General features: G+C 44.9%; 1 protein-coding gene and 1 long non-coding RNA gene across 4 annotated transcripts in view; both read left to right on the top strand.

Moving 5' to 3' along the window:
• Positions 1-14,279, top strand: part of KCNG2 (potassium voltage-gated channel modifier subfamily G member 2) — a 58,337-nt gene extending 44,058 nt beyond the window's left edge. For all 3 annotated transcript variants that reach the window (XM_051798903.1, XM_051798901.1, XM_051798902.1), the window contains exon 3: positions 10,712-14,279. In XM_051798903.1, the coding sequence (XP_051654863.1) occupies positions 10,712-11,506 (795 nt within the window). In that variant the 3' untranslated portion in view covers positions 11,507-14,279. The remainder of the gene's footprint in view (positions 1-10,711) is intronic.
• LOC127476252 (uncharacterized) lies at positions 2,185-5,823 on the top strand. The gene is made up of 3 exons (XR_007906526.1): positions 2,185-3,014; positions 3,654-3,746; positions 5,064-5,823. It is a non-coding gene; the product is annotated as an uncharacterized LOC127476252 (long non-coding RNA).
• Positions 14,280-14,509: the final 230 nt, after the last annotated feature.

The raw sequence follows: 14,509 nt of genomic DNA, 5'->3' as shown, positions 1-14,509 counted from the left end.
AGGCGCTGTACATCTGTGAGTATCTGTGAGCACAGCCAGGTGCCACCACAACATCATCTTTTCCCAGGTGCTTGGTAGGTGTGAAAGCACTGGGAATGCCACTGCTTTGTCACACAGCCCTGTCTCTCTTGGGCTGGTCCTTTCAGAGGAGTGTGGGGCGTAGGAATTCTCATTCCTTGGAGAAACTGTTCCAACTGCACCTAAGTGCCCTTGGCAAGAACTCTGGCCCTGCTCTGGTTCTGCAGTGTTTTGATTTATGCTGCCACTTACAGGAGATAACCCTCATCTTTATTTTTGCAATCTGCCTTATCTCTGAGGAGCAGGTGTGCTGTAAGTGCCAAGTGCCATTGTTCAAGCTTTTCCAAGTGAGAACTGAGTCTGTCTTGTTTTCAGAGCACTAGGATAGAAAATACAATTCTTCAGAAATCAGATTTGCTAAGTTGCAGTGTAACTGGGCTTCTTCACATGAAAGCTCAGGATGAAGCATTTTCTTAAATTTACAGATACTGGATTTAAAACAACAACAACATTGTAGCTTCCAAGGCTCTGATGACTCTATCAGAGCTAGAAAAGAGAGGGCACTGAGCAGGAAGATTTCTAGTTTGTGTAAAATCAGGGGAAGATGGGGACGCTTGCCAGCAAGGAGGCTCCTGGTGCTTCATTGTTCTCTTGAGGTTTTTTTACTTTCAATTTCATTGAAAAAATAGGCCAAACCAAAGAAAAACATTCTGGAAATCTGGAAATAGAAAATTGCAGGGTAACTTTAGTCAGAAATACTAAGAACATCAACGTTACTAAATTGAAGCTGTTCTTTGCAGGACACTGTGGCTTGATGAAGTCATCATTTTTTTTCTTGCCTTACTGCCTCTCTCCGTGGCAGTGACTCTGATAAACCCTCTGTGCTGAACAGCCCTCTGAGACCAGGCTGGGTAGGTCATGCCTGGTCCAAGCACAGCAGGCTGTGTAGGAATTGTGCGTGCACCTGGACAACTGCGTCACCAGTGGGTGTTTCCCTGTTTCACTGTTTGCTGCAGTGCAAAGACAAGCAAACCCTAGGGGCTGTGGTATGTGAAATCCTGCCTTGAATGCCACAAAACTTGATGAATTTCAAATATAATAAGCAATTTTACAAAAGTAGTGTTTTGACAGAATATTTGTTCAAGCAAATGGCAGTGAACCTATTCTTGTCCATATAGGTTGTAATTCTCTAAATATTATTATTAGCTTGCCTATATCTCTACATGCACAGACAAAAGCTGTGGGCCAGCCAGGCGGGAATCTCAGACCCCAAGGGGCAGCTCCAACAGCACCAAGTGCATCATTTCCTTTGCCAGTTGAACATTATGGGCAAGTAGGACTTGGAGGGGTCCTTCGAGGTGAGTGCAGACCCCTGTTGTCATGAGAACTACAACACCACCATTTCCAGAAACTGAGAAGTTTCATCTTAAAAGATCTCTGGTCTTCCCTGTTCTTGCAGGGGGTCTTTTTTGGAACCTCATGTGTCTTCTAGAGTGCAAATTCTGAAAGCTGGAGTAGCTATTTCTTCTCCAGCCAACCCTGTTCTTTCAATTACAGGTGGGTTCTCCTTGTACATAGCTAGTAAAACCTGAGCTTGGAAGGTCCCTTTCCTTCCTCTTCCTACCTCCCCTGCTGATTAGAGTTACTTAGCTGATGGTATTGTCCTTCCCAGCCACTCCTGAACCAAGTCAGCAGTTGTATTACAACGAGCCAGTGTGTTATCCTGTTTGACTTTGCACTGAAGAGGATTAGGGAATGATCATATTTCCCATTCTGTGGGCTGAGCTGTGGATTGTTAACAGACAGGTAGTAAGTAGATGGATATAGCAGTACTTTCGGCAGGTCCAGATAGACCAGAATGAGAACATTTGACAGCCATTGAACAACACTTCATCCCCTTGGTATATTCATAGACAGAAAACATGTCTGCCTTCATTTGATGATGGTAAGCAAGCCAAATGCATTTAATTGTCTGTTTTTAAGACAGCTTTTTCATTCCATTAGACATCCAAGCAACTTTGGGTTACTGTCCCAACTCACTCCAGTTTGAATCTACCTTGTTGAATATGGGTGGTTCTTGAACAAATCAAATCCTTCACATGTATTATGGGACCTGTCAGTAAGCTCCAGATACAAATGTTGGTTGTTTTACAGGGGTGTGTTTGGTAAGCAAGAAGGAATTGGTATCAGTGCTTGTTTCGAGGGTGAAAACCACAGACTGAGAAGCTTTGTGTATGCATTGTGGTGAAGCAGATTATAAACATGAGAAAACCAAAGAAACACAAAGTGAAGGGAATACTAGCCCAGGAGGAGGTCACCAGGCAGTGAGAATGTAGCAGAGTCTCGAGTAGTATCCTCAAAGGAAATGTTACCCAGGGTATATCGCTCCTTCTTAAGTTATAGTGTAGCCCCTCTCCACTGGTGTGTGGTGTGATCGGAGTGGGAGATAGTAGCAGCTGGCTGCTGGAGCACATACTGTTCCCTCAAGCTGCTCCCAGCCATGGTTACAGAGTCCAAGGAGTTTTAAGACATTTCACCCCCCAGCCTCTCTGGGTGAGGTACTGTGCTGTTCCTGATAGGAATGTGAAAATCAAGCAAGTTGATGGTGTTCTGTTTCATCGTTATTTTATGATCTGTTTTATTCTTTATGTGTTTCTTGCTTCTTGCTGATTTTAGGTTTTGGTTGCTCTCCATAAAGTAGAGCCAGATAACATTTGTTTCCCTCTAACAATTACTGTTGCTTTTGGAGAAATGTGTGCTGAAAGTGAGTGCAGGCATGAGAAGAGCTGGTTCAGAAGAAGGTACTAATGAAAGGGCATTTTTTGCACCTGTGGTACTACTTACCTGCTTTCCGTTCTTCCCAGCAACTCTGCTAGGGCAAAAAGAAGCAGGACAGTGGACTGAAGATTATATCTGCGTGTTGCAGGGACAATAAGTGAAGGAGGCAGGGAAACGGAAGAAAGCCTTAAGACCACAGTAACAGTCTTGCCCAGTAGGTAGGTGTGTCTGTGTATTTCTCCTCAATTCAGATGTATATGCCAAGTCCATGCAGTCAGCTGTTAAGACATCTGCAGCATGTTCAGGGAAAAAATGTCAATTGAACAGGTTTCAGGGCTCAGTATTTATGGCTTAGAAACCCAAGGTGTCTAATTTTGGTTGTGCAGTTTGGGGTTGAGATGGCCCAAAGCAGAAGGCTGCTTCTGGTTTGGACAGGGTTACTCAAGGAAACACAGCTGGTTCCCTCTGCAGCCTCCTAGATGAGGAGTGCCATCCATGTCTCCTGTCTCTTAAGTCTGCCAGGTTAGTGATAGGCAACCACAGTGCATGGGTAAAGACCTCATGCACGTGGTCTTGTCTTCCCTCCCATTGACTCCCTTCTCCAAGCTTTCCAAAAACACAGCCATTTGGCTTCATAGTTGCAATTGGAGGCAGAATGAAAGGCACATGCAGGTAGCTGTATCTCAGTAGCCCCTTGACTGCACGACTGCAACTGAGTAGCACATAATGTAATTTCACAAGTTAATTAAACTCTGGCTGGGTATTTTAGCACACCCTGCAGTTACCTTCTAGCAGTTGCTGTAGTCTTATGTCATCTCCTTTTTTCCTGTTGGTGTTCCATGTTTATTTATTTGCAGCTTCACTGGCAGGATAAAAATGGCAGGCCGAGAGGTTTTGAAAAGTGGTGATTTGGGACTGTGCTGCCTCAGGATCAAAGGAAATTCAGAGAGGTAAGCAGGTGTAGCTCCTACCCACATCCTTGCCCTTTCTCCTCAACAAAGACAAGTTGCACAGGGACAATTGTACAAGAGCTGTCTTGTGTCCATAACATGGCTGCACACCATGAGAGAGAACCCTTCCCACTGAAGGCAAGGCTCTGGTTACCTTTGCTAGCAGCTGGACTGAAGATGAAGCATGAACTAAGCTATAGTTACTGATCAAAGTGCGTATAGCAAGAAGCAGAGGGCCCTTTTGTGGCCCCTTGGTGACTTTAAAAACAGAAACTGCTATTTTGACTTCACAGCCAGCCAGCTTTGAGGACAGGCTGCACAGTATCTGAATCATCTTTGTTCAGGAGCACAAGAAATACTCAGAGCGGGCTGACTGCAAGTTCAGCCTGACCCCAGCTTTAATGGCAGAGGTACTGAGTTACAATCACCAAGTCTGTGGGTGGTCAGTGGCAAGGGGATTGTGCCTGCACCCCAGGGCAGGGTGGGATGCTGCTCTTCCAACAGTGGGTCACATCACAGGAGTCATGCACTCATCCCTGCTGTGAAAATTATCTGGATGCTTTTCACCGGAAAATCACTTTTCATCAGAAAACTGCCTTTCATCAGAAAGTGCCAGCATGAGCAAAATCTTGGGGTTTTGTTGGTGAGGCGTGTTTCTGGGAATGTTGCTGTTTTGCTGGAATTTTTCTTAAGGAAGGCTTTGTCATTTTACAGTGACAGTTGGGACAAGGGAGGGAAAATGACCCAGCACCCCGTGCTCCAGGCTCTCCCACACACTGGGACAGAACCAGCTGCAGGCTGCCATCTTGCTGGCATGGGAGCAGGAGCTGAGTCTCTCCCAAACCCAGCAAATGCTCCAAGAGTTGGGCTACTGAATAAGTAGTAGTGGAGGAGTGTCTGTCCTCTGAATCACCCTGCATATGTTCATTTAAACAGGCAGCTCAGCCTCACTCAGATCTGAGGGGAACACCCTAAGCCTCTGGGCTCTGGACTATCTCACAGCACTGGGGCAGAGACCTTATGCAGCAGCCTCAGGGACTTTGTCTGCAAGTCCCTTAACACAGATCTCTGATGCCAAGATCTCAGTTACATCAGAATTTCAAGTTCTACATTGTTGTTAAAAAAGAGTTTGATCTCATGTGCACAGAGAAACACTTAAAATGCATGATCCAAAAGACTAAAGTAGCAAGGGGCAAGTGAAAGAGAATAAAAGAAGTATTTTACAAATGTCATGATTTTAAAGCTTTTGTAAGTACTTTTGTATGCAATGCCTCTCATGTTTAGCTTTCTTTTTCTCTTAACATATACATTTGACAGGGAGGGAAATCTTCACTACGGGATCGAAGTGGGCAGCATTTAAACTTCTTCCTTGAAAATACTGTGGAACTGCTGACCATACAAAAATGTGCGTGCAAAGCAACACAAGATCTGGGGCGGTTAGAGGTGAACTGGCTTTTGACATCTTCTAATGCTGGAGGGATTAGAAGATGGTGTCAAAGCCTGCAAGAATTTAGAGGAGAGTCAGAATTTCTTCTCAGGAGACTAGAGGACAAAGGCAGGATCAAAAAGGCACACAACACACAGCAGAGAATTTTTCGGAGGCTCAGTAAGGGGAAGTACCAGTGAAAGGAACCCTGCAAGCCAAACCAAAATGTCTCCGAAAGATGTCTGCAACTTTTAGACAGACTATACAGAGTACAGCTGGATTTGAACTCCAGTGAGAGCAGTTTTTCTTTTTGTAATTTTCCTTTTGCCAAAGGAGCCTTTGGCAAATGAAATGTTTCTCCGGAAGAAAGATACTGCAGTTGGCTTTTTGACAGCAAATTTCTATAGATCCTAATGAAGGTGATTTGCTTTAATTTGACTGCACAGAATTACTCACTGAAAGCTTCCTTCATTTGTTTTCTTGTGCCCTGAGTTGACATTAGTATATGGCCTCCCCAAATCCTCTGCAACTGCAGATATTTCCCCATACTCAAGTAATTTCTGCACAGGGAAAAAAAAACCTGCTTGCTGTTTGAAAGAAACAAATGTACACACATAAATAAACATACATTTTGTAAAGAACAACTGTTTTCCCTGTAGTCCATTTTCAGAAATCCAGATATGGAAATGTAATGACAAAAATGTATCCATCAGATTACAAGGTGAAGAAGTCTGGTTCATTGGTGTGAGAGCCAGCTATTTGGCTTATAAAAAGTAAAAAGCAGTATGTAGTTGTTAATGTACATGTTTATGGCCACAAGCTGGTATAGCTCGATCTTTTTTGAGAACATACAGATTTGATGCAGACCTATTTCGGGCAGGATGCTATTCTATTCTGTTAGGACTTGTTTTTCTTGTGTTCCAATGGCTGATTAAGTTTTGGGTGGTTGTTTTTTTTTTTCTGTCTGTGCATGTGTCTTTCTGATAATTTTTGTTTTATTTCATAAACAGAAAAAAACCTCGAAACCCTAAGCAGAGTTACAGCATCCGGTGGACTCGAATACAGAGTTAAAGGTTTTAGAAAGAAAAATCGTGAGTTTTTTTAACCAATGCTGTAGTCAAGGGGGGAAAAACTGCAAAGAAAAGGAGCTGCAGCTGAAAGAAACGAAGCGCAAAGAGCATTTTTGCTGTTGCTGTTTTTGATTTCATGTGAGGATTATAATAGGTCATAACCAGATGATATTGAAACATGGTCCAAGGGACAGGAAGACATTTAATTAGTGGAAAAAAAGACCTCTAGCAGGTTGATTGATGCACAGATCTGTTTTCTAAAAGCCTGTTCAGACCCTCGTATTCTCAGGACAGCCTCTGGACACATCCTAGCTTGTTCAGATTACAGTAGGTTAATAACGATACTGAGGAAGATCAGCACTTTGCTGGAGATAATTATGCCTTAGCTGAAAGTGAGGACTGTTGCATCCTGTTGAAATGAACTCTGTGTAGCAGAGCATTATCACTCCACTCTACTGGATATAAACATTTTGGCATTCACGTTAGCTGTCAGCTGTGGATAGTGGGAAGAGCGAAAAAAAGCCAGGGCCCAACATCGGCTGTAGGTAGAGCACATTTCAGCTCTTCATTGCCTTGATGGGCAAATATACCAGCTTGGTTCTGCTGCATTGGGTGACCCGAGCTTCAGATACCACCAAGCCTCTTGAGCTCAGCTGAACCAAGGTTGCCAGGCTGCTCCTGCACTTGCATTTAGGATGTAATTTCTGCGGGAAGATTGGAGACATAAATAGCAAAGGTGTAGGTTTGTGAACCTACATAGGATAAATGTGTCAGAGCGTGGGAAGGCAGACAGAGTCTTCCAAAGGTCATCTCCACTAGTAGTCTTTTAATGAGGAACAATTTTCATTCCTGTTTGTTCCCACATCAAAACTCATATACAGAAAGAAACACTTTGGACAGTCTCTTTTCCACATGCAGCTAATAGAAAGTACTGGGGGAATTAGGTGCCAAATTAGCTATGAGACACCTTAGTGACTCTGTAGGTCTATTCCAAGGCTAAATCCTCCATAGGCTTCAGTGACTTTCCTAAAACTGTTAGTGGCACAAAAATTCTACATTTGCACATCAGCATCCAGAAAGCTTCCTGTCAGATAGGTATCTTAAAGCAAACTCTATATTAGTGTCCATACGTGGTGGTCCAAGCAGTGGCATACCTGTCAGAGAAAGGAAATTTGCACATTGGGTTATTTATCTTCTTGTCATTGCTAGCTGCTTTGCTCAAGCCAGAGTTATTCTTCTCTGGGTTGTTATCCTAACATCTCAGCCTGATCCTGCTGTGCACCTGCAAGGGTAGTATCAAGTGCTGCAATTCACCTGCAACCATTGCCTTTAGGTGTGAGAGCAAGCATATCCCAATGAGAGATTCCTAGGAAGCAGGGCTCAGGGACAATATTGGTCTGATGGCTGGTTTCTGAGTCATAAGGAGAGAAGTTGACATCCCTGAAGGCATGGAGGCCCTGCAGAGAGACCACGACAAATTAGAGGACTGGGCAATCACCAACCATGTGAAGTTCAACAGGAGAAATTGATGGATGCTGCACCTGGGATGGGGCAATCTGGATGTTTGTACAGACTGGGGAATGAGATGATGGAAAGCAGTGTCAGGGGAAGGGAGCTGGGGGTCCTAGTTGACAGCCAGTTGAATATGAGTCAGCAGTGCCCTGGCAGCCAGGAGGGCCAACCTTGTCCTGGGGGTCATCAGGCAAAGCATCACCAGCCAGTCGAGGGAGGGGATTGTCCCGCTCAGCTCTGCACTGGTGTGGCCTCACCTTGAATGTTGTGAGCAGTTTTGAGCACCGCAGTATAAGAAAGATATTAAACCATTAGAGAGTGACCAAAGGAGGGCAATGAAGATGGTGAAGGGCCTTGAGGGGAAGCCGTATAAGGATCGGCTGAGGTCACTTGGTCTGTTCAGCCTGGAGAAGATGAGACTAAGGGGAGACCTCATTGCAGTCTACAACTTCCTTGAGTGAGAAAGGGGAGGGTCAGGGACTGATCCCTTTGTGGTGACTAGAAATGACCTGAAGTTGTGTCAGGTGAGGTTTAGGTTGGATATTAGAAAAAGGTTCTTTACCCAGAGGGTAGTTGGGCACTGGAACAGGCTTCCCAGAGAAGTGGTCACAGCACCAAGCCTGGACAATGCTCTCAGGCACATGGTGTGACTCTCGGGGATGGTCCTGTGCAGGGCCAGGAATTGGATTCGATGATCTTTGCGTATCCCTTCCAACTCAGCGTATTCTGTGATTCTGTGAAGTTACAGTGGCACAGGCAGAGTCCTTCCAGTGACTTTGTGAGCTTTGGCTCTGGCCCACAGAGCCAGATTTGTGCAATGGTGTGAAAGCATCTTGGTTCTTCATCTGATGGGAGAGCCTGACAGCTTAATTATGCTGTGAGAGGAGCAAAGCTCCTAGAAACAAAATCTGATGTCCTATGTGTTATGTTTGTGACAAAAATACTTACTTACAACCAAATTAGTTTGGTGAGGCAGACATAAATTAAGCTCCTTCTAGTCTTCACACGTATCAAATTTAGGAAGTTAAAGACAGGCTATCTGAGCTACTACACTAGTAAACCAAGATTATCCTTCCTCCCTGAAATAATCTTGACAGCAATTTCAATAGGACAAGCAATTTTTCTCTTCGTATCTGCATGACCTCCTGGGTAACAGTGGGAGGTACATCATATGCCAATTGAAAGTGAAATAAAAAAAAAATCTATAAACACAAGGCACAACAACCTTTTATCATGGTTAATACAAGAACCATAAATGCTGGTTCTGAGGATTCCTTTCCACATCTGTTTTTCCTGTTGACATCTCCTTAGTTGCTGTCTCAATCTCTTCTTAAGTGTAGAATGTGCAGGGTGCCCTGGCATTTGGGTTATCATATTGAGGTAACACATGGCTTTATATTCAGTGTGATGACACTGGTCTTGCTGCTGGCGGTGCAGCAGCTCTTGAAACGTATCCAGTCACTCCACAACATTTTGGGGAATGCTGCAGTTAGCAAAGAGGGCAAATGTCTTAGCACTCTTTTGATGTTTTCTTTCCCAAAAGGGAAAAACCTGTGCATACACACTGAGAGAAGGATGAAGTTAGGATGTGGGGCTCTGCAGTAAAAATTTTCTTGGCAGAAGACACCCGTGGTGAGCATGTGGGCAAAACTGTTAATAGATGTGCCAGGTTCCCAGCTTCTTCAGTGGTGAAACGGAGACCAGCTTGACACAGCCTCACCACTCTTGAATGATGTTTTATTGCTATAATTTAGCATAGGCAAGTAAAATGAGGTTGGACATTGGGACCTATTACCTATTGCATTCAGTGGGAGTCACACACCCTACCAGCATGGATGGACTCCTACATGCTTACAGGAGTTTTCACAAACTGTTCAGAGTCAGACTGGCACACTGAATAAATATACACTTCCCTTAAATAAATATACACTTGCCTTCCACACAAAGCACCCAGAGCATTCACACGTTTATATGAGCATTTAACAGAGAAAACAGCACTAGACCTATAACTGTCCACATCAAAATCTCTCAAAATTGAGAGAAGCTGATTATTATTCAGCTGGAGTTACCAACAGTGATGTAGCAGAGAATTGTCATAGTATTTGTGTTGTTGAATTAATAACTGAAGAGCAGCCATCATCAGCATTATTGTTTATTGCTGCTCCAATGCACCAAGGCTGGCTTGTTTACAGGCATCATAACTAAAGAGCCAGAGTTCTCTTTATTTGCCACTAAACAAGCCTGCAGGGAAGAGCACCACTTCCAGTGCCTCAGAAAGCTTGAAGGCGGCATTGTGGTCACTGGTTGTTACAGGTGAGGTAACTAAAAATACTTATCTCTCTGGACCCCCCCTCTATTTTGTGGTATTTTTTCTTCTAGAAATACCTATATTTATCATATTTTATCTAAGCTTTTGGCTGTAGGGCTAGACTGTTAATAAATGCTCACTGGAATATAAAATATGTTCTATATTCAGTGAATAATATAGATAACTCCAAGCATATAACTTAAAATGCTCTAGGTGCTTATGAGCCATTTATAAGCAATTTATTATTGATCAGGAAGGGAAGGAGGAATTGCACATTTCTTAAAATCCATGAATTCTGTACTAACCCTTTCTAAAGGGTGTTAAACGTTCGGTTAGAAATTAAGCATGAGCCACTGGCCTTTTAGCAGTGGGCTGTCTGGCTCACAGCTGATAACATCACACCAGATTCTTGGCAGCCTTGGGATACTCCAGAGCATTGTTGACCTGTCCTGCAGCCAAACATGTAGCTAGTACCTCTGGTTTTAGTTATCCCTTCCAACTGCTCTCAGCAGTCATGATTTTACGTCACAATTCCTATTTCACGTGGTACTTTTCTTTAAGAACTGCCACTCTCTGTTTCTTTGGTTCATTCCCTGGCTAAATCTCTTTCTCTCCCCTTTTATGTGTTCCCTGCTCCTCTTCTCCCCAGGGTGAATGCTCACGGAAGTGCTATGACATCTTTGTGCTGGAGACGGTGTGTGTGGCATGGTTTTCATTTGAGTTCCTGCTGCGATCCATTCAGGCAGAGAACAAGTGTGCTTTCCTGAAAACTCCGCTCAACATCATCGACATCCTGGCCATTCTGCCTTTCTATATTTCTCTCATTGTGGATACGGTCTCCACAAAAAACAGCAGCAAGCCTGGCGGGGGATCTGGGAACAAGTACCTGGAGAGAGTGGGCCTGGTGCTGCGCTTCCTGCGGGCTCTGCGCATCCTGTACGTGATGAGGCTGGCGCGGCACTCGCTGGGGCTGCAGACGCTGGGGCTCACTGTGCGCCGCTGCACCAGGGAGTTTGGCCTCCTCCTGCTCTTCCTTTGTGTCGCCATGGCCCTCTTCTCACCGCTGGTGTACTTGGCTGAAAGTGAACTGGGAGCCAAGCAAGAATTCACCAGCGTCCCCACCAGTTACTGGTGGGCTGTGATCTCCATGACAACTGTTGGCTACGGGGACATGGTGCCTCGTAGCATCCCTGGACAGGTGGTAGCCCTGAGCAGTATCTTAAGCGGGATTTTGCTGATGGCTTTCCCAGTCACATCCATCTTTCACACCTTTTCCCGTTCCTACAGTGAGCTGAAGGAGCAGCAGCAACGAGCAGCCAGCAGGCAAGTGCGCAAGCTACCAGAGAACACTGAACTCCCAGGTGATGACAGTACAAGGGGGCTCAGTGCCACCTTCCCACCAAGTGTTGCTGGACAGGACAGTCCACCCATGGTGGACCAGTAAGACGAGAAGTTCTTGACCCTGAACAGATGCGAACATACATTGGCAGCACAAGAAGCAGTGGACAAGGGAGGTCACTTCTGAAAGAAGAACCTCCTGAACTGCATAAATGAGGGGCAGACACATACAAAGTTGTCTCTAAAGACCAACTTTTGATCTTAAGAGCCCTCTGAAAAGTACCCCTAGAAACTCTGCCAAGTACAGCTCTGCTCCATTGCTTTTCTTAGGGCTTTTTTTTTCTATTGAACAGGTATTTTTGGGTATCCCCAAGGAGCAGCTGTTGAACGTAGCCAGCTAGGAGAATGTAACATGAAGCACAGCCTGTACCAGGGTGCCATTTGGCAGAGTAACCAGCGTGCCACCTCCTCCCTGCCCTGCTCGGTGGCACTCACATATGAGGGGCTGAGTGAGGGGGCTCCCCACGCTGCGATGCCCCAAAGCATGTTTGTTTTGGCAGCTTCACCAAGGAACACAAACCTCAGACAAGCCAAGGGGCGATGAGGGCAAGAGAAGGGCAGAAGCATCCCTTCAGCTTTGCCAGGGGGCTTGGTTTTGTCTTCTACAGATGAGGCAGCGCAGCCAGGGCTGCCAGCGCTGACTGGTGTGCTAGAAAAGTTTGCATTATTTAGTAGAGACGTGTATTTACCATCCTAAGCTTTGTATCTTAGTCCCATGACTGAAATATACATACAAACAATCTTTCTGACTGTGGTACTGAACGTTAACTTGTTTTTTTTTTCCTTTGCTAACAGTTGAATATAACAAATATCATTACAAATCATGCAATTTCCCCACTTTCTGTTAAGTATTTCAGTCTCTCGTGTATAAAACAATATGTTTAGCAGATGACTGAACCAAGCTGAACTATATGCAGCCCAAGAAAGGGAGGGTGATGTTAAACCAGCAGTGACTCCCAGCTCTGCAGTCTTCCTCAGCAGTGGTGACTGCACTGACTGCAGTCAAGTGCAAACGGGAGTAGTCCAAACCCAGTGAAGTCAATGAGACACCTCCAGTGGGCTCTGGCCCGAGCTGCAATGTAGCAGCTGTGCTCTAGTTAGCAGTAGCCTTTTTTTTTCCTCCTACTAAGAAAAAGACAATCCTGTCATTAGAATTAGCATTTTGGCTTTTTTATTATTCTTGAAAGATTTAAGTCAATTTAAAGGGAAAATTAATCATATGATGGCATCTGCATGTTTGCTTACTGATGTTGTGAACTCTCCAGCCCCCACCCTGGAGGAGCTGTGTAGGTGGTCCAAGTCAGGATACTGTGTGGGTCTTTCAGTGCTCCTACAGGCAGGATATGATCAGGGAACGGAGGGAGATGGAACATAACAGCCTCTGGTAACTATGACCCCATTTGTACTAAAGCCATGCAGTGTCACCTTCCATATTCTCCTCCTGCCAGGAAAGGAACAAAAGCTGATGCATTGAAGATGGGATTTGTCTGGTTTGGGGGGTTTTTTTGCCTCAGTGTACATTGTAACACACCAATCCTACATTAGCAAACTCTCATATTAAGCCATTCCTTATAGGAACAAAGCAAGGGAAATTAAAAGGTTACACTTTATTTTAATAAAAAATAAAAGCTTTGTAGCTGAATGCATGTGTTTGATGATTTGGGTGCAGGGGGAGGTGGTGTTTTGCCATGCTGATGTGAAGCCATGCCCACCAGTCCTCCAGCCAGGGTCCCATGCTGCTGACTCTGTCTGGCCCACAGCAGTGCTGATACTGCTCCTCTGCAGTCACAGTCAGGCCAGAGAGCCCTGGGCAGCATGGCAGGGTCACTGGGCCAGGTTACAGAGCTCAGAGCAGCAGGTGTGTTACACAGCTCGCTGCTGAGCGCTGGAAGACAGGGAGACAGCAAGACCCTACAGGCTGCACTGGGTCTCCAAACCCCCAGATGTGTTGAACTACAAGCAAACCAAACACAGCCTCACTCACCAGGGCTCTGCCCATCCTTCACAGCCCACCACCACCGGGAACACATCCGCTCCTTGTGCCACTGAGGAGGGCCAAGGGCTGGTGGATGGTGCTTGGGCTGACTCAGACTACTGGCAAAGCAATACCAGCACTGGGTTGCTGTGACTCATGAAAGATTTTATTGTTTTTTTAATCCTGATGCAGGCACTTCTTGGATTAAGGTTTATTAAGATTTGGCATCAGGGATACAGCTTTGCAGCCGGCTGCTTGCAAACTAGCAAAGTGAGCAGTGTGAGGGGGCAAAGTGTGGCATGGTGATAAGGGGCAGCACTGCATTTTCTGGTGGCATTTGGGTGCTCAGTCTTCACATGAGACCCAGCAGATTCACACCCACAAGTTCACCTTTTATGGTACTTTGGTTCATGCACACAAAGGTGCTAGTTCATGCTCTGGTGTGAAAGAAGGGGCCATGGCTAGTGTGCATGGACGGTGCAGAATACATCTCCTCAAGGTGGTGAAGCCCACAAATTGTCAGCAGCATTAGCTTAATCTTAGAAAAACCATGTTGGAGTAGACATCCTTGCAGAATGAAGAGTTTCACGCCTGCAGTGCTAGCAAATAACCATGAATGAATGCTACTTTTGGCCCTGCAGCATGAAAAAAACCAGCACTGGGACAGCAAACTGCAGCTCAGCAGCTGTATAGAAAAACAGACGGATGACACACATCATATTATTGCTGTGCTCCATCAAGTTGCTATTGTCCTACAATAGCAAGTTCTTTGTATTTTTCAAAAGGCACATAATTCATTCCAGCATGCACAGAGTTTTACTAAAGTGACAAAACCCACTCATTATGTCCGTTAGTCAAAGCCTGGCTTTTAATAAAGTTTCATTTCATCTATTGAGATGACAGATGAGGAAACAAATATAAACCAGGAACCTTTTAAACAAATTATTTTTGGAAGCTGTATAAAGTTGTGATGCACACATTGCCAGACATAAAAGATACTCAGAGGAGAGTGAGTTTCACCCAGGGCAGCTGTTGTTATGGGTGATGCTTATTACTTTTGATCAGCTGCTGGAG

The sequence above is a fragment of the Manacus candei genome, unplaced genomic scaffold (assembly GCF_025592945.1).
Source record: "Manacus candei isolate 608988 ecotype Guabito, Panama unplaced genomic scaffold, ASM2559294v1 h1tg000049l, whole genome shotgun sequence".
NCBI classification, from domain to species: domain Eukaryota; kingdom Metazoa; phylum Chordata; class Aves; order Passeriformes; family Pipridae; genus Manacus; species Manacus candei.
The sequence above is the reverse complement of the archived record's forward strand: the minus strand, read 5'-3'. Positions and strand labels throughout refer to the sequence as shown.